This window comes from Chanodichthys erythropterus, chromosome 11, assembly GCF_024489055.1.
Source record: "Chanodichthys erythropterus isolate Z2021 chromosome 11, ASM2448905v1, whole genome shotgun sequence".
NCBI classification, from domain to species: Eukaryota; Metazoa; Chordata; class Actinopteri; order Cypriniformes; family Xenocyprididae; genus Chanodichthys; species Chanodichthys erythropterus.
In genome coordinates, this window is record NC_090231.1 from 39149828 (window position 1) to 39169122 (window position 19295).

Consider the following 19295-nt stretch of genomic DNA (forward strand, 5'->3'; position numbering starts at 1 on the left):
CAATACACAGACTGATGGTGAAGTAGCAGCAGTTCCGTGTCCTGTGTTTAATTTACATTTATTTCTGCCCTCATCAGCTGGTGAGGGTACATATGCATTTAAATGTGATGTCATTTTAGGGCTGTCAATCGATTAAAAATTTTAATTTAATTAATTACATAGGCTGTGATGAATTAATCTAAATTAATCGCATACATAATTTTTCTGTGAAAGTATTAAATATTTAAATTCAAATTAATCAATGCAGGGTTTTTCCTGGGTCAAAAATGGTCTTCGGTGGTGACAGACATGGTCATCCACACAAACAGTAAAAAGTACCCTACCCACGTGATCTGCGAGCCCGATACTGACAATAAAGTACCCGTCACTCTCACTGTAATTCTTTCTTGCCCTCTTTGCAAAAAAAAAAAAAAAAAAGTGATTTTATAGCTTTGTAAGAGAAGATGTTTTTTTGCTAAACCTGAAAGTATTAAAAAGTAGCATTTAGAAGTTATATTAACTAATTGGCTAAAATAATTTTATACCATATACAATTGAATGCACATAGCTAACACATAGCTTTGTTCTGGTTTCACCGTTAGCATCGCACTTAAAAATGACCAAAGAGTTTTGCTATTTTTCCTATTTAAAACTTGACTCTTCTGTAGTTAAATCGTGTACTAAGACCGTAATATCATTGCACTGCTGCAGCGATGGAACGGCAGCAAAGTTCCTTGATTATCACTCCTGAATGAGAGTATAGTTTGTAGCCATATCAGCCTAGAAAATCACAACTTTTTATTTTCCGTCGGTCTTAGTACACGATTTAACTACAGAAGAGTCAAGTTTTAAATAGGAAAAATATCAAAACTCTTTGGTCATTTTTAAGCGCGATGCTAACGGTCTAATCAGATTCAATGAACTATGCTAAGCTATGATAATAGTGGTACCGCCAGACCCGGAGATCGGCTGAATGGATTCGAAAACGGTAAAACTCAACTGTTTAACTCTAGGGGAGTTGGAAAATGAGCCTATTTTCAAAAAAGTGGAGTGTTCCTTTAAGGCTAATTTTACTAACCACTCTTGCTAAATGAGGTAAGCACACTTACACAGCAAAAACTGCAGTGTTAAATTAACTCTCCAGGGAGTACATGTGAGACCATACTCAAGAGTGTTAAAGTGTTAAAATAAGAGTGTTAAATGAACACTGAAAAGTGTTAAAGTTAATAAGATAATTAAGTGATTAATTGAGTGATGATTGACCATTATTGAAGACACCTGATGATAACAAGCAGAATCACCAAAGGAGAAAATCACTATTTTTAAGCCACCATCGTGGAGATGAGTGTTTGTTTTAGTTGGGCTCTTGACTCTTGACATGTTTGGGCAAAGGAAAAAATGGTCAGGTGGTGTTGGTTATGTTTTTACATAATCATTATTTGATCAGAATCACTGAATCACTATCAACATAACTCATTTAGAGCCCAATCTCTGAGTTTGATTTACATTTTTGATTACAGCAGCACAAGATCTGCTTTATCAATATAATCTGAAGGATTTCACAAACAGTTGTTCTGAGCAAAAAAAAAAAAATCTTTCTTTTAGGCACACACATACATCAAGAATCAGCATATGAATCTCAATGACGGTGACAAGCAACATATTCTGATAAACAGATCAACTCTGAATATTAGAAAACAAGCTACTAAAAAGTCGCATAAACGGAACAAAATAAAATATGAGAAAAGAAAATTACTAAGACAATTCAGCTCATAATTTATTCATGCAGCAATGCATGATGGGAGATGGTTTTAGAGAATTTTGATTGGTGGCACCCAGAATGCATTGTAACATGGTTTATTATTCTCACCACTGTTGAGATTCACAGACTGATTCTTGATGTCTGTGTGTGCCTAAGAGATTGATTTTTTTTTTTTTTTTTTTTGATCAGATCAACTGTTTGTGAAATCCTTCAGATTATATTGATAAAGTTGATCTTCTGCTATAGAATCACATTGCTGCTGTAATCATTAATGTAACTCTAACTCACAGATTGGGCTCTAAATGAGTTCAGGGATTCAAATCAAATAATGATCATGTGAAAACATAACCAAAACCTGATCATTTTTTCCATTTGTTTTTCTGGATGTTATAACTCCGTTAAAACAGACCAAACAAAATTTTATTTTAAAAAGTCAAGGGACAAGAGTCCAACTAAAACAAACTCTCATCTCCTCGATGATGGTAACTTAAAAATAGTGATTTTCTCCTTTGGTGATTCTGCTTGTTATCATCAGGTGTCTTCAATAATGGTCAATCATCAATCAATTAATCACTTAATTAACTCAATAACTTTAACACCGCTTCAGTGTTCATTTAACACTCGTATTTTAACACTTTAACACTCTTGAGTATGGTCTCACATGTACTCCCAGGAGAGTTAATTTAACACTGCAGTTTTTGCTGTGTATGTTCTCATTTCAGAGTTGTTCAAGTAAATGATTCATTATAGACCGTGTGGACAGATCAGTTGTTATCATGATTCATTAAAATGAATCTGTTCAAATGAGTCATTAGGTCGCGAATTGGACATTAGCGGACATTGACGCATTGCGTGCGAATCGCGACTGTTATTAGGACATCACAAAAGATTTGTCAACACAGAAAACACTTAACCACTGGATAGGATTTTCTTTTTGTTTACTGAAAGTGTGGATTATGTCAGCTGCACGTGCAGGGCACCTGTCAGAGAAGGTGAGGAGACGTTCTTTTGAGCACTATTCACACCCAGCGGTTATTCAGGAAAAACATTCTCCGAATGCGCCTCGTAAAACATGGATTCGGTCTTACGAACATTTAGCATTGTGTCAGTTGATTTAGATTATTATGTGTGAGGTAGAGAGAGTGCAAAGACGGTGCTTACTTTGAAGACAAGGAGAGCCCACGCGCACGAGGGAGGAGCTCTGCTCTTTCTGTCCGTCAGCACAGCAGTCATCTCCCTCCTTCATTTTACAGTTGAATGTTGGCTAGAACGGCTCCAAGTTCAAAGGTCAATACGGAATGGATTAATCTGCATTATTTTTTTTTAACACGTTATTTTTTCTGATTAATTAATTGAAATTAATGCGTTATTTTGACAGCCCTAATATACAGCATCGGCATCTCGTAGAGGCACTTCCGGCGGCATCTCCAGAGGCCAGGGACTTCTTTGGCAGCTGTCGCTTGAACGGCATCTCCAGTGGCCGCAGCATCGGCATCTCGTAGCAGCACTTCCGGCGGCATCTCCAGTGGCCAGGGACTTCTTCGGCAGCTGTTGCTTGAGCGACATCTCCAGCGGCCGTGGCATCGGCATCTCGTAGCGGCATCTCCAGCGGCCAGGGACTTCTTCTGCAGCTTTCCCTACAGCGGCATCTCCAGCGGCCGCGGCATCTCGTAGCGGCACTTCCAGCGGCATCTCCAGCGGCCAGTGACTTCTTTGGCAGCTGTTGCTAGAACGGCATCTCCAGCGGCCGCGGCATCGCCATCTAGAGAAATCAGGGACTTTATTCGGCAGCACCTGCCGCTGGCCAATATAATTAAGTTGGCTTGAAAAAGCCAACTTACTGTTATGCTATTTTCTTCTGAGACTAAAATTTCCAACTCTAACTCCTCCTAGAGTTTTAACTCTACATACTCCAAACTCGGGTCAGATCTTCAGACTGTTCTGACTTAGAGTGCTATATCTTTTCTAACTGATCGGTCTTACGGTTTTCCTAAAAAAGACTGTTAAACCTCGAGAAAATCCCATCGACTTTCAGTGACGGAATGTTCAAATGAGCCAAGACTGTTCAAACTCCAACTGTCAAAATTCAAATTTAAACTACCGAAGCCCTTTAGACTCAAAAACTCAATTAGACTCAAGTGCCGTTCTATGTACTATTTCTAATCCATTGAAACTCATTGAAACTCATAAACTTATCTATATATCTATCATCTATCTATCAAACTAAATCTATCTATCAAACTAAATCTAGCAACACCCTATCAACCACCCCGAGTACCCTAGCAACCGCATAGCAACACCCTAGCAACCACCCAGAATACGATAGTGACCACCCCGAGTACCCTAGCAACCGCATAGCAACACCATAGCGACCACCCCAAGTACCCTAGCAACCACATAGCAACACCATAGCGACCACCCAGAGTACCCTAGCAACCACATAGCAACACCATAGTGACCACCCCGAGTACCCTAGCAACCACATAGCAACACCATAGCGACCATCCTGAGTACCTTAGCAACCGCATAGCAACACCCTAGCAACCCCCCAGAGTACCCTAGCAACCACATAGCAACTGCTGTGTCCCAATTCGCCTACTTATACTACGCCCTAAAAGTATGTACTCTTTCTGTGAACAAAAAGTACTTACTTTTGAGTGTGTAGCAAAAGAGTAGACAAGCTTTGGGACATACTATCACGTCATACAATCACGTCTTTTCTCTCTGTCGCATCCAGTCCCCGTAAACTGCCCTGTCAATCATCTTACATCCTCCACATTTCATTTAGCTAATTTCCTACCGTATCGGAGAGAAATGCAGCATGTTGATCTGCTGTCGCGAGTCTTTCATGTGAAGCACTCTCCTCATATTAATGCATAATGATGCATTTAAAAGTTAATGGATAATCAGATCTTTATAAAAGTCCACATTGGTATTTGCAGATGCAAAATAACACATATACACATATAACATTAAATAAATATTTTCTATCAGTTTGAACTGATTATTAGTCACTCAAACAACCTCTCAGCGTCGATCGTGCATATTCGCCATGTTTTGTAGTTTTTTTTTAACACTTTTTACTCGTGTTTGTAGTTCTGAACTGAATCCGTGTCCAACACACAATGGGTTGTGGGCAATATTAGCCTTTATAGTGTGCACGGATCCACACATTTCGAAAATCTACCGGAAATAGTAGACCATCCGGGGACTTTTGGCATACTCTTTTCAACATACTATGCTTTGGGACACACTTATTTTAATCTCACATACTATTTAGATGGATAGTATGGACATTGGGACGCAGGGAACATCTTAGCAAACCACTCCAGGGGCGGAGCCAGAGGGGTGGCCCACGCCACCCCTGAGATTCGATTGGCCACCCCAGGTGCCACCCCAAACTCCTACTTTACGATTGGCCATTAACGTGGTCAAAGGTGGAACTTTTGTTGACGCACTTTGCTGCCTTTAAATCAGCGAGGGAGCTTGGACACGGACAGTCAGACACCAGAACTCAGAAATGTAGCAAGTGTTTGATATAAACTAACCAACGATACGCTTATTGTTTTTTAGCATGTGAGTTTACAGCACTACTACTTGTGCTAGCACGCAAAGATATCTATTTACCTATCACATCTGCCTTGATATCTAATCGCACACACAGCCCAGTATCACGTCTGTTGAATCACGTCGTGTAGGCTAATTTATCTACTGTAAGTTACCTGCCTACTCAGTCGACATTTGCTAGGTCATTAACTGTAGGCTACTTTTGTAAAAAGCATTTAAAGATTTATCATTAGCAGATTAGCAGACGCAATTTTGTGCAAAAAAAACGCCTACATTATATTTTAACCAACAACAATTTAGCTTAAACCGTGAGAATCAAGCAAACCTCACGGCCGTCAGGGCCTTAAAGTGACAGGCACTGAATTCTAGGGCTGCAACAACGAATCGATAAAATTCGATTATTAAAAGAGTTGACAACGAATTTCATTATCGATTCGTTGTGTCGCGCGACTATTACGCCTCTCAATGAGACGCGGAGATGTTTGAGTATAAAAACGCGCGGTTGAGCGAGAAGCAGAGCGGAGCAAAAATAAATAAATAAATAGCAGAGCGGAGGTAGAGGAAAGACCATCGGAGAGACCCGTAACGTTGTTCTGAACAGGCGTGCCGTTGTCAGGACCCCCGCAGTTTTGAAAAGACAGAAATCAACCCCCGCACTTTTGATACGGGCTGCTTCAATCAGTCACACTATATCATCTTTTAGCTTTGGATATTTTCTTTCAAATGAGACCATTTTCACGTTTTTTCACGCTTTCGTTCATAAATAATCAACTGTTTTGTCGCGAATGTAAAGAACAGGAAATGCGCTTCGAACGGAGAAACACGCGATCTCCAAACAATCGATCAAAGCGTGCTAACGTTTTAGGACAGGTCGATGGTATATAAATCATGCCCGAATGTCAATCAAGCCAAACTGTCCATTCAGAAACCGAGAATTTGACCACTTGACAAGGTAAGGAGGCTGATCTCTCAGGTTGACGCGCGAGCTGGCTTGACTGAAGTTTTCGTGAGGATTTAAGGTAGATGGACTGCTTTGATTTTGGTAATTACATCTAGAAAGATAAAAGCATTGATGGCATCTATAAAATAGATATCTGAAAGCGAAACAAAAGTGATATTGCCTCGTCCAGTGAGGAAGACGCACGACAGGAGACCTGCGCGTTTAATTGGTATGTGTACTGTAATACTGCATTTACAATGCTTATCAGTGGCATACATTTCGATTGCGCACGTGAAAAACCAAAAGACCATGACTAAAACTAAATCAAAATTTGCTGTCAAAATTAACACTGAGCTGTTGTCATGTATTCATTCTGTGCTTTGTCCTATATCGGTTATTGTTGACAAATATATTTGTGTTTGTTGTACTTTTTAAATTTCATTTTAAAGTTTTTTATAGCACTTGGTCATCTTAAGCTAAGCAAAATTATACATCTTTTTGTGCAATTTATTTAAAAAAACAAAAAAACAAAAAGCCCTATATATTTGGCAGATCAGGGATGTTAAAAGAGCAACCTGTTTTTGCACGTTCTGAGGATTTTTTTGCACTGAATTTGCACTGTCATTTCTGTTTTTGAATAAAAGGTTGGAAATTAATGTTTTTTTCACTCCGATTCATCGATTAATCATAAAAATAATTGACAGATTAATCGATTATTGAAATAATCGTTAGTTGCAGCCCTACTGAATTCGACTTGCACATCATCAATGCAGTAATGACATGCATGATTTTATGATGCCACCCTTGAATTAATCAGTGCTCCACTAAGTCCACCCCTGTTAAAAAAGTCTAGAATCGCCACTGAACACTCAGAGTACCCTAGCAACCGCATAGCAACACCTTAGCAAACACACAGAGCACCCTAATACTCTATCAAAATTACTAAACTAAAACTGAAACTTTCAAACTGAAACCTTTTTAAAACTGCTTCAAACTTTCTGGACCGGCTTTTTCAAGCCAACTTAAAGTTTGTCTTGACAAACTTTATCTAGTTTGATGTTTTTTATTTAAAAACTCCATTTAATCAAAATAACATAATATACCAGAAGACTATCATTGGTAAGCATTTATCACAAATTTTGTTAATAACTTTCTGAAGCTCCACTACAGAAGAAAAAGTAAATCACATGTTTTGATAAAATAAAACTGCAATGTTATCCATTGCTTTGAAATGCACATGAATATAAACTGATATTTAGTTAATACAGAAATTAATTTCTGACTATGCTGCACAAAGCTGAAATTGTGGCATCTCGTAGCGGTATTTCAGGTGGCATCTCCAGCAGCCACGGATATTCTTCTAATTTAAAAAATCTACATTGCAACAAAATAGCATTATATATCACAGGACTGTCATTTGTAAGCATTTATCATTAATTTTGTTAATATGTAGGCCTTTTCTGACGCTGCAGTTGCTATCAGAGAACGCTGAAATTACTGCGTGTGTATATGGCAGTCTTATGGTAGCTATATAATGTAATGACAGTCCTGTGTATATAGAAGCTTAATATTATTTTATTCAAAATGTAGTTTTTAAAGTGAAAATATTACACCGAATTAATGATCAACGGCAGGTGCCACAAAAAGCGACAACTGCTGGAGAAAGTCCGTGGCTGCAGATGCCGCAATTTCAGCTTTGTAGGCCTAATTCCTAATTTCAGAAATAAATGGAAATGCATTTATTTTACCCAGAGATGCAGCTGATAATGGCAAAAGGAGCAGGGCCACTGTATCCACCCCCTGTGCTCTTTTCTGATTGCAACGGTAAGTAACTAATCACATTTTGTCTTCCACTGACTAACACACAAACGCAATTGCATAAGCCACTTCAGTTTTAACCTAACAATAGAGGATTTTAAAAGACATGTCTTCTCTGTAGCCCTGGAAAGCATTATGCCTACTTCTAGGTAATTCAATATGAATGCATTTTTTTTCCATAGGTATATACTAAGCATTTAAGAAGATATCCAGAATGGCAGAAAACAATGAACCAGTGTCCTTCACGACCTTGGCTATTGTCATGAAGACCAAAACATGAAATTATCAGAAGCTCAAATCTGGGCTTCAGAGCTCCATAAATGCATTTCTGATATACAGAATTGTAAATATTCTTCCTTGCTTGAATTCTCTGATGAGGAAGCACTTGGTTGTGGTTTGCGCTGTCCGGGTAATGCAAAGGAAAAAATTCAGGCTGTTATTGATTACAGGAAAAGTCATCCTACAGAGTCATTCCTACTTATCTGATTCTGATTGTACATCTCCACAAGGTATTGTAAACGATTTGCTTGAAGCTATAAAAAGAAAAGTAGATTATTGGAAAGCTGCTAAATCAAGTAATGATTGTGACATCTCAACATTATCCTCTGATGTGGTACTACTTGCAGCTCAGACTTTCATGTTTCGAAACAAACATTACAATACTTCTGATGAAGAGGCTCTCCAAGCTTGTCACAAAGCCATTCAATATTTAAAAGGGGAGCAATGTACATCGACGGAGTTAATAAAGTGTTGCTTCAGTGAGCTCACAGGTATTATCCAATGTGTAAACCAGCATTTCACAGAAGAAAGCACAGACATATTTGTCTTTAGAATAGCTAAAAATGTGATGGATAACATAAATCAAGGTAAATGGGCTCTAAAAATCAGATGATTATTCATGGGATGTACGCGTTCTCTCCAAAGAGAAGAAATATTTAGAAACAAGAGTGACAATTACATATTCCCAGACTGGGGCAGGATGGGGCAAAACTTACCGCTGGTACATGTTTTGTGCACAAGGTGTAAACAGCAGGAAGGAATATTATGCCATGCAATTAAAAAAAGGCTGTTAAAATCAAGGGTGTTTTTTATGAAGTTGATGGTGATTTCAGAGTCAGCGAAGATCCTGCCCTTCTGAAAGAATTTCAAAAAGGCAAAATAAATGGACAATATTATACTGAGTTCCAGGGGACTCCTAAATATTGCTGGAGCAATTTATTTATTTACTTTGGCTCAACTCTACTGGTCTAATTCTCCACACAATTTAAACTACCAGCTGGAACAAGTCACAGATAAAGAGGCACTAACATTACTTTATGATGAGATGCCTACTCTAGAGGAAAAAGGAAAAACTGATCCTAAAGCATGCCCTTGGTTTTTGAACAAACCAAGTAATGCTGTCACTGACTTCCCAGAACTAAAAGATTATTCTGAGGGACAGACTTTCTCTGAGGACTACTTATGTCCTTCAACAGAACCCCTTCAAACAGAAGGCTTTAGTTATGAGTGGTCAAGAGAAGAACATGAAACCTCACACAAAGACTTCACCTTAATATACAGAGCAAGGCCAACCCTTGAAAGAGTTCCTCAGGTTATTACAGAGGAAAACAGAATAAGATTTGATTACTGGCAATATATCAAAGAGTTTGTTGTCTTTGGTGGGTCACATCATGAAGGAACAGTTCTTGCCCTGGATCCAGCTTGGATTGATCAGGCACACAGAAATGGGGTAGGCATATTTGGCACAGATTTTTTTGCCTCCTCTGGAATTTGGGGGAAATGTGAATGACATTGAACAACTGGCAAAACCGGAGAACCTACAGAAACTAGTGGACATTGCCCACCGATTAAACTTCGAAGGGTGGTTTCTGAATATTGAAAGCTTTGAGGACTATTAGTGAACCTCGCGTAAAAACGCTGAAACACTCAATTAAGGAAATGGATCTCAGGGGTAAAGAAATTATCTGGTATTTACCCCGTCGTGATAAAAGTGATGACTTTGACCCAAAATCTAAAGGTGTAAAGATGACGTGTGATGAGAAAATCAATAATGCAGCACCTGCTTTTAAGGAAGAAAAGGGAAAACTGTATTTGGATTTTTCTCAGCTGATTGAAAGGGTTTTTTTTTTTTTTTTTTTTTTTTTGATCAGGCTCCTCGGAATTACCACATGTTTGTTGATGAACCCTTTTGAAAAAATACACTAAAACAGACAAGATATTTAGTAGACCCTGTCAGATTTCGACATGCACAGAACTGTCTTTGGCAGTTTTTTCTGGGTGAAAATGGTCTGGAAAGAAAACCTACGGGTCCCTGGTATGAAATTGCGAAATATGCAAAACGAAGAATACGAGTAAGCAAAGATTAAGAATAAATTTGCTCAAGTTGGAATTTTTGACTCCTTGACCATCACCATTAGAGGTCAAAACCAACCGTAATTGAGGTTATATCTTCTGTCTCGCTCATGTTTTATGAGATAAATATCTGTTCTATATACTGCTGTATTAACCTGCTTTCTAGACCCTTAGATAAGACTTTAGATGTAAATATAAAATTGTAACACTAAACATTTCACAAAACTAGTTCTGAAAAGCTGTTTGGCTCATTTTTAATTGTGTTAGAATTTGTTAGTACTCTCAGTTTATTATGTATTATTTCACCATCTTGAAATTATGTTAAACATGACAAAATAAAAAAAAGAAAAACGTAATGCACACTGTAGCATGCATTCATTGGTGAAACTGAAATATGTATAACTTTTTCTGTTTTTTTATTAGAATGATCTCAATGCTCACTCTTGCAAGTAATACAGGACAATTGTTTATGATGTATTGTAATAATCTTAACAAAGGGCAGTATGAAAGAGGCTCTGTAAAAAAAAAAAAAAAAGGTAAACATTTTGATGCTTCTAAAGTACTCCTATAATACTCTTATATTTATTAACTTATAATTACAGACACACCCATCCTTAAATTTAACATTAGGCCTATGTAAAATGACACAAACTGCTCAATGTTCATGTTATTATATGAGCAGCTTCAGATTAAAACATTTATTCTTTCATAGTGGTTACTTGCTGTGAGGTGATGGATATGTGCCATTGTCATTATTCTCTAGAAAGCTGGTTTGTTGCGTTTACTAAAATGAATAAAGCTGCACACTAAATGTGAAACTATTGCCTTCGAGTCACTTTGTGTATAGTGTTGGTGGTGGTGGGAGGTATTTCCATTCATTTTCTCCATATGCGTTTTAAAAAATTATTCACGACTTTAAACCAAACCAACTAAAACTATAAAGAGCCTTGCTTGAATATGCAGAAACTCACAATTCAGAGAATGGATCTCAGGGGTAAACAAATCAATGTATTTACACAAGTGCATTTTGTCTATTGCAGCGTCTCACGTTTTTAAACGCAACAAAACGCGTTCTGTATAAATGGCCCCTTGGATACTTTAATACATACATTTAAGATTAAGAAATATAACAAATCAATTGTAACAGAGGTTATAGATCAATAAATTCCTCCAAACTCTTCTTCAATACTGTCTTATGATGAGCTGTATCAGGAAACACACCTTGTTCATACTTACCCAACAAACAACAAAACCCAAAGTTGAAATTTGGGGCCATATCATAGACCTGGTGCAATGCAGCGCTTCAGCCCGATGCAGTTATCATTTTCACATCCTGTGCCATGTTGTAAATTGGCAAATGCATATGAGCCCCGTGTGCTAGTCTGAAAACAAGGTGTGTTCAGGCGCGTCGCTATTATGAGGCAACTGAAAACGACTGTGCCATCGACCAACTGAAACCTGGTCTAAAGTCAATGGTGCAATATTTGTTATTTAAAGACCGCGTTAGTAATATGTGCCTATATGTGGGTGCACAACGCGCGTATACTTTTTACACACAGGGATGTGCAACAGCACACAAACAGTGGCGGAGCCAGGAGTTTTTCACAGGGGTGGCCAGGCAGGGACCAGCAACCAGTCCGGGGTGGCACAGAAATATTCATTATTTCAACATAAAAATGAGTCTGACTATAATGTACTGGACTGTGCCTACAACACAACTGAATACAGTTTGTACTTAGCCTAATTGTAATTGAGATAGTGAATTAGATCACGGAATGCTAAGTGAATTTTACCTTCTTCTTTTTTTCCTTTTTTTTCTTGCAGGCATATTAATAAAGTGGCTCACACTTTAGCTAAATTTCAACTTGTTCAGTCAGTTCTGGTTCTCAAATAATTCAAACAAATAATTGCAAAAAAAGGGTTCTCTTTTGAATTCCCATTTGCTGATGCGGAAGCAGAGGTCAACAGCACATAAATGCCAGAATATAAAATTCATTATTTTATGCAGTTTAATTTGATACATGTTTGTAGGCTACTTTATAAATTAACAAAATTAGCATCTTCTAGTACAAATGCAGTTCAAACATTTATTTATGCATTAAAAAATACATATCAGCTTGTGCCTTATATTGTGATCTCACATACCAGAATATTTTAGTCCAGAGACATGACGCATATATATATATATATATATATATATATATATATATATATATATATATATATATATATATATATATATAAAGGGGCGCAAATATCGAGTGTTATAGGGGTATGCAACAAAATTTTTTGGCGCCCCCCCACCCCTACTTCTAAATAAATAAGTGTGCCGGACATCATCATGTATGGGTTTGAAATAATAAATGTTTATTTTAAAGTATATCAGACAGCCACTGTAAGCCTACCATAATTATATGGTATATATGTACACATATATATGTAAAAAAAAAACTATTTGTTTCCATGATAAACCAGCCTTATTGCATAAGTAAGTTTTCCAGCTTCTAGTCATTTATTGTGCATGCCAGTGGCGCCTGCAGCGCACTGTGTGTACCTTGAGAGGACGCTAATTAATGCCGTTTTTATTTTTTACATAATTTTTAAATTGATTATTAAAATCTATCTGCGTACACTCGACATATTAAGAGAGAAAGAGAGAGAATGAGAATACATAAAGGTGTGCGTTTGTGTGTTGTAAAGTCAAAGGTGTGTATGTGCATCTATAGGTGGGCGTGGGGGATATGGGTGAAAAGAAATCTGATTGGCTACTTTGGTTTCGTTTTTTTCCACATATGAAAAATTACGTTACAAATAGTTAATGTTTAAAAACAGGCTCAAAATGAGCAAACGCTCTCTAAAACAGCTAAATTCGACTGAAACATTTGCAAAATGGCCTAAAACTATTGAGTAGAGTTGAAGAAATGAAGCTTTTCTGTAAAGGTTTTGGGAAAGGTTTATGGTTTCAAAGCATCAAGAGTGTCGAAAACAGTGCCATCTTGTGGCAGGTAAAATTTACAGCACCCAAAAACTTGAATGCGCAATTCCGCTGTTTTATCCATTAAGCACAAACAGCCTGACGACGCTAAATGTGTTTATTTCAATAATATAATTCACATATTAAATTTGGCAATAGATGAAATAGATAAAAAAAAACAATAATTATAATAATAATAATGCACACTGAGTTGTTTGAGGCAAGTAAATTGTTGTTATTTTATTGTAAATACTGTTTATATGACAGAACATATGATGATGTAGTATAGGCTACAGGTTTATATATTTAAAATGTTTAGTAAATGGATTTGAACTTCCATGGTGGTCTGGATTCAAACATTCTGACACGCAAAGTATTCACTTGACTGGAAAAAAATGCGACGCTTCGTTTCTCTGAAAACAATACCCACATTTCGGGACAAAGCTGCTCAGAGACAACGTAAAAAACAAAACAAAACAAAAATTTCACGAAGCATCAAGCACATCAGAGTGCAGTTACATGCATCAGATTTTCTAAATGGGGAACATGAAAGAGACAGTCGATCACTCGATTTGTGCATTAGATCGTTCCACCAACTCACTGATTGATTTAATCGGGTTTTGCGGACAGGAGGAGTTTCAGAGTTTAGAGATAAAATCCTGCAGGCGCCCCTGGTGCATGCTACCTTATATTTACCAGTTGTCATTTTACTTTAATAAAATTTAGATGTGTCATGAATGGGATTGGTACCAAAGGGTTTAACCAAAATCTTAATGTAGATATCAGCAACATTATTTTGCAGTAAGTTAGTAAACACTTGTCAGTCAACATTAATATTTGCAAGCCTCCAAGTTTGGTAGCAAATATGATTCCACGGTAAACCAGAGATATTAAAGTTGTTTTCCAGATTCTTGTCATTTATTGTACATGCTACCTTATATTTTTTTCAGTTTTCAGCTCAGCAACCTCGGTTTTGCATATTCTAAGCTAGCTACATATTCTGTCTGCTACATTCCCAGTATTAGCAAATGCTAGTCTGTTAACATGAATAACGTATTTGCAAGCCTCCAAGCATAGACGTCACATTTTAAATCCTACCAGTTGCCTTTCACCATCCACTTATTTAGCTGCTGTCGCATCCCTTGACATGTCATCTCCTTTTCCCTCTTTCTTTTTCTATTTTTAGCCCCCGATAGCTTTTTTTGCTTTATCCATCTTTTTCGAGTTTCAATTACAACTCACTAACGTTACTGCTGCTCACTCAGCGCTACGCCCCGCCCACTCGCGATATTACCCTTCTATGTCTAAATTCTATGATGGAATCTTATGAGGGCACCGGCGCCTACTCTAGCCTGTTAGTCCTCTAAAATTTATATAACTTTTTTTTTTTATGTATAACTTTTATATAAATTTATATAACTTTTATTATTTAAAAAAAAAATTAACCATCGCTTTGGCGCCCCTATGCGCCGCATACAGCGCATACCCACTTTTTGCGCCACATATATATATATATATATATATATGTATGTGTGTTAAATAGGCCTACATACTGTACATTCATGCAGTTTTAACGCAGCTTTAATCGCCTTTTTGGTTATTTCATGACTTAATAGACGACAGAACTACGACGTTGCATTTATAGTGAGTAATATACAGCGCGCCATATTTGCGCGTGATTGAAAAGTGCGCGGTCTTGCAACCCAGCTGAGAAACATTTCCGTAAGCTATATATAATGTTCGCTATTCTGCTAAAGCTCATTCGGCACCTGTATAATTTCCGCTCGCGTTTGACTTGCGCCTGGCGCTGAGGTGAGGTTGGAGTGCGCGTCTGAAAAGTCTCCCGTTTTTTGTGGTCTCTAAAGACGGTTCTGCGTTTAAATAAACGCAATTCTTGTCAACAAAGAAGTAGACAGAAACAGCAGTTGTGAGTGGGGTGGCCAGGCTTAGCCCAAGGGTGGCCACGGCCACCCCCTGGCTCCGCCCCTGCACACAAACATGCCAAATATTAAAAATAAAATGATTACAATGTAAAAGATTATTATTGTGTGCATAAAGATAAAAATGCTTTGGTTGAATCCGGCTTTTCCTGTAGATGGTCTGCTTGCGCGCTTTAACCTCGTGCACGAGCAGATCCGTTTCCTCACCTGAGAAGCGTTCCGCTTGCAAATCCCGCCATTCCTTTGCTTTCGTTGTATTACTCATATATATATATATATATATATATATATATATATATATATATATATATATAGATATATATATATATATATTTTTGGTTAATGTTATGATTGAATGGAACATGCTGATATCAAAATGAAATGAATTTATTTCTTGTATAATTTTCTTTTTCATTAATGTGCTTGCATGTAAACATGAAGCCATGTAAACATCATAAAACTAATAAACAATTAATAAATAATTATTAGGTTTATTGAATTACAAATAATTTAAAACAGGTAACGTGATCAGTAAATCTTTGTGGGTCGTCTGTTTCACAGATCATCCATGAGAAACTAGACGACTGTTAAGATGAAAAAGACACTGTACACAAAATATTCCATATTTCCAAGCACTGTTATAAATGGCTAGAAAAAGATTATTCAGCAAAATGCAGCCTGCAGGGTAGTCAAATATTTACACTGATATATTACAGCAAGAAACAAGGTTTCAGCAAAGTACACATTCAGTGACAAGTTCCATTCGATTATAGCCTTCCCATTTCAGTTACAACAATCACATACAACATTTGTGCTTAAAATGACTTCATCATCATCATCATCATCATAATCCATCAAAGAATATTAGGCACATATCCTAAAATTATTCACAAAATTATATACACAGTTTACACACAATGTATTGGCAGTGCTGACAGCATTACAGAGCTTCAATATTTGGCTTCCGTTTTAAATCCACGATGATGTTGCATAGGATCGATGACTTACAGGAATCATACACTGGAGTGAAATGGAAGCAGTGTTGGAACTAAAACCCTGTAGTGCCATACAAACAGCATTAAACAACGTAAAGAAGGTGAAAACACTGAATAGCCCCATGTATAATGCTTTCCCATGCAAGGAAACTCACTATCCATTCAAATAATGTTCCTTTATAGAGAATCAAAGATAAAATTTTATGTACAAACCCTCCAGAAGCATCCTCGCATTATAAAGCAGCAAATACCGTATATTATTAATCCAATGTCTATGTGGATGTGTGTTACTCTTTCACATTGAATGCAAGATATGTACATGATAAAGGCCAAAATGGTCAATGAGGTAATACTCATACACCAAATTATGAACGATTTCTCCTGCAGCACGCTGTGCTTTTGCCAAGATGTATTTTTGAAGGTCTTTAAGCACCAAGCAAAGCCTTACAGCTTAACCACTCAAGATGAACTTTGCCAGTAGTGATCATATGTATTTCACATATATAAATGCAACAATGCATCATTTTTCGCATGTTTGAAACTGTAAAATGTCCCTTTTAGCAGAAAAAAAAAAAAAGCAAATTTGAAAAGAGATGGAGGCTCCCTTTATCCACTTCCTCTTTTCCCAACCACAAATTGTTGTGCCTCTGATATGATATGATGACTATGAGGCTGTTATTATAGGCAAACTCAAAGAGTAGCGCAGAGCCCTGTAGCTCAATTACGAAACATAGTAAAATCAGCATTTTTTTGGAAGTATAAAACATAGTGCCGTATTCTTTACAAAATGGAGTAAGGCACCAGATTCCATTCAGCACCAAAAACAGAGAGCGATCGAGGGTAAAAAATAGATAGATAGGCTTTGTGCTACAGTACAACACTGGATCATGCGGTCAGCAGGTGGTTTCAAAAAACGACAATATGCAGAAGGGCAAATAAAACACGTCCCAGATGGTAAACGAGGTATTTTTTTTCCATTCGTCACAATAAATAAGTCTGAACTCACAAAAGTGTAGCACCATGCTATCAAGTTAAACATGGAACGATGGTCAGCATCCGATCAAGCTGGTTTTGTAAAGTCATGAGCAAATCCATTAATAGTGGGAAAGTCAATGCTCTTTCAAGCGATGAAGGTGGACGGTGAAAGGACAAGACGCTGACACCACGGTGGATACCTCCATTTCACCAGTAGAGGGTAGTAAGACAAATGATCATGATGCATTGTACGTAAAAGTTTCTCCAACTGTTAAGGTGCGGCCACATTTATGTATGTTCGGCGAATTTATGCAGGCGAAATCTGGAATTTCGTGTGAGGGCGAAAGGTTTTGCGAAGGGTAAAAGTTGGTCACATGGATTCAGTGCTTTGAACAACAGAAAGCTGCTTGTTTGAAAGCGACTTCTGTGAGCTGTGCTTCATACGTCGCTACACTACTGACAAGACAATTTTGTCCAGAGAATTTCGCTAATGTGACCGCACTTTTACTTTTGAGGTAAAAATTGGGACAAAGCACTTTCTTCCGATTTTGTTGAGTCAAATTTTACACGAGGCAGCTTGAAGTGCCGTGGAGTTTTGCCGCATATATATTTTTCTTTATATATATCTTTTTATATATGAAGTGTCATTCTTTATTTGGGTTACCAGCACCCATTGTGATTTCATGGAGACTTGATTTCGCTGCTTCAGCTGGCATAACAGTTAAGGAATTAAATGGCATAATGGATCAGGCTGGATCATAGCGTGGACTCCAGCGAAGAGTCCAGGATATCGTCATGATGACTGTTGCTATTGGAGTCGCTGTCGTAACTCTGCGGGCTGGAGCAGCTGGCTGCCTCTTTCAGACGCAGGAGCATGTTCATCTGTTCACAGAATACACACAAATAACAGTCAGGCCAGATCTCTTAATATATGTCTGAGAAGGAATCTGAGATATTTTATTTCAAGTGTAAAGAAATTTAAAATATACTACCGTTTTCCGTAAAAAAAAAAGTAAAATTTATATATAAACTTTGTGCTTTATCATTTTTTTTTGTTGGTTGCCCCGCTAAATGGTAACCAACCAACCAATTCCATTATAGTGACATCAGATTTATTGTTAACTGAAACTTTTACAAATTGTTTTTGTTCATTTAAATCAAGTAAAATAAAAATAAAAAATAAAACTGATATAAAATAAAATATTAGATGAAAAATGAACTTCAAGTATAATGCACGATGATGTTGCACGATGATATATAACAAAAATAAATGAAAGCTAAATAGAAATATGAAAATGACAAAAGCACTTAAAATTAAAACGTAAACTAAATTTAAAATAAAAACAGAGTATAACTTAGAAATATATATATTGAAAATATAAAGAAAAATAATAAATAATAATTCCTACTATTTAATATTTTGCATTTAGTTCACAAGACAAAACAATAGCTGAATTTATTAAAATGGCCCCATTCAAAAGTATGTGAACCATTGATTCTCAATACTGTGTGTGGTTACCTGATGATCCACGACTGTTTTTTTGTTTTGTGATGGTTGTTCATGAGTCTCTTGTTTGTCCTGAGCAGTTAAACTGAGCTCTGTTCTTCAGAAAAATCCTCCAGCTCCTGCAGATTCATCAGTTTTCAAGAATTTTTGCATATTTGAACCCTTTCCAGCAGTGACTGTAGGATTTTGAGATCCGTCTTTTCATACTGAAGACAATTGAGGGACTCAAACAGAACTATTAAAAAAGGATCAAACATTCACTGATGCTCCAGAAGGAAACACGACGCATTAAGAGTCGGGGTGTGAAAACTTTTGAACAGGATGAAGACGTCACAATTTTTCTTATTTTGTTTAAATATCATTGTTTTTCATTTAGTACTGCCCTTTGGAACCAACAGAAGATACTTGCATGTTTCCCAGAAGAAAAATTAAGTACAATTTACCTTGATATTTGAATTCAAAAGTTTTCACCCCTCGGCTCTTAAT

The 19295-nt window shown here is 37.0% G+C and overlaps 1 protein-coding gene across 12 annotated transcripts in view; it reads right to left on the reverse strand.

Annotated features, from left to right (window-relative positions):
* Window positions 1-15826: 15826 nt before the first annotated feature.
* nav2a (neuron navigator 2a) overlaps window positions 15827-19295 on the reverse strand; it is a 180218-nt gene continuing 176749 nt past the window's right edge. For all 12 annotated transcript variants that reach the window (XM_067399762.1, XM_067399760.1, XM_067399755.1 and 9 more), the window contains one exon: window positions 15827-18184. In XM_067399762.1, the coding sequence (XP_067255863.1) occupies window positions 18059-18184 (126 nt within the window). In that variant the 3' untranslated portion in view covers window positions 15827-18058. The remainder of the gene's footprint in view (window positions 18185-19295) is intronic.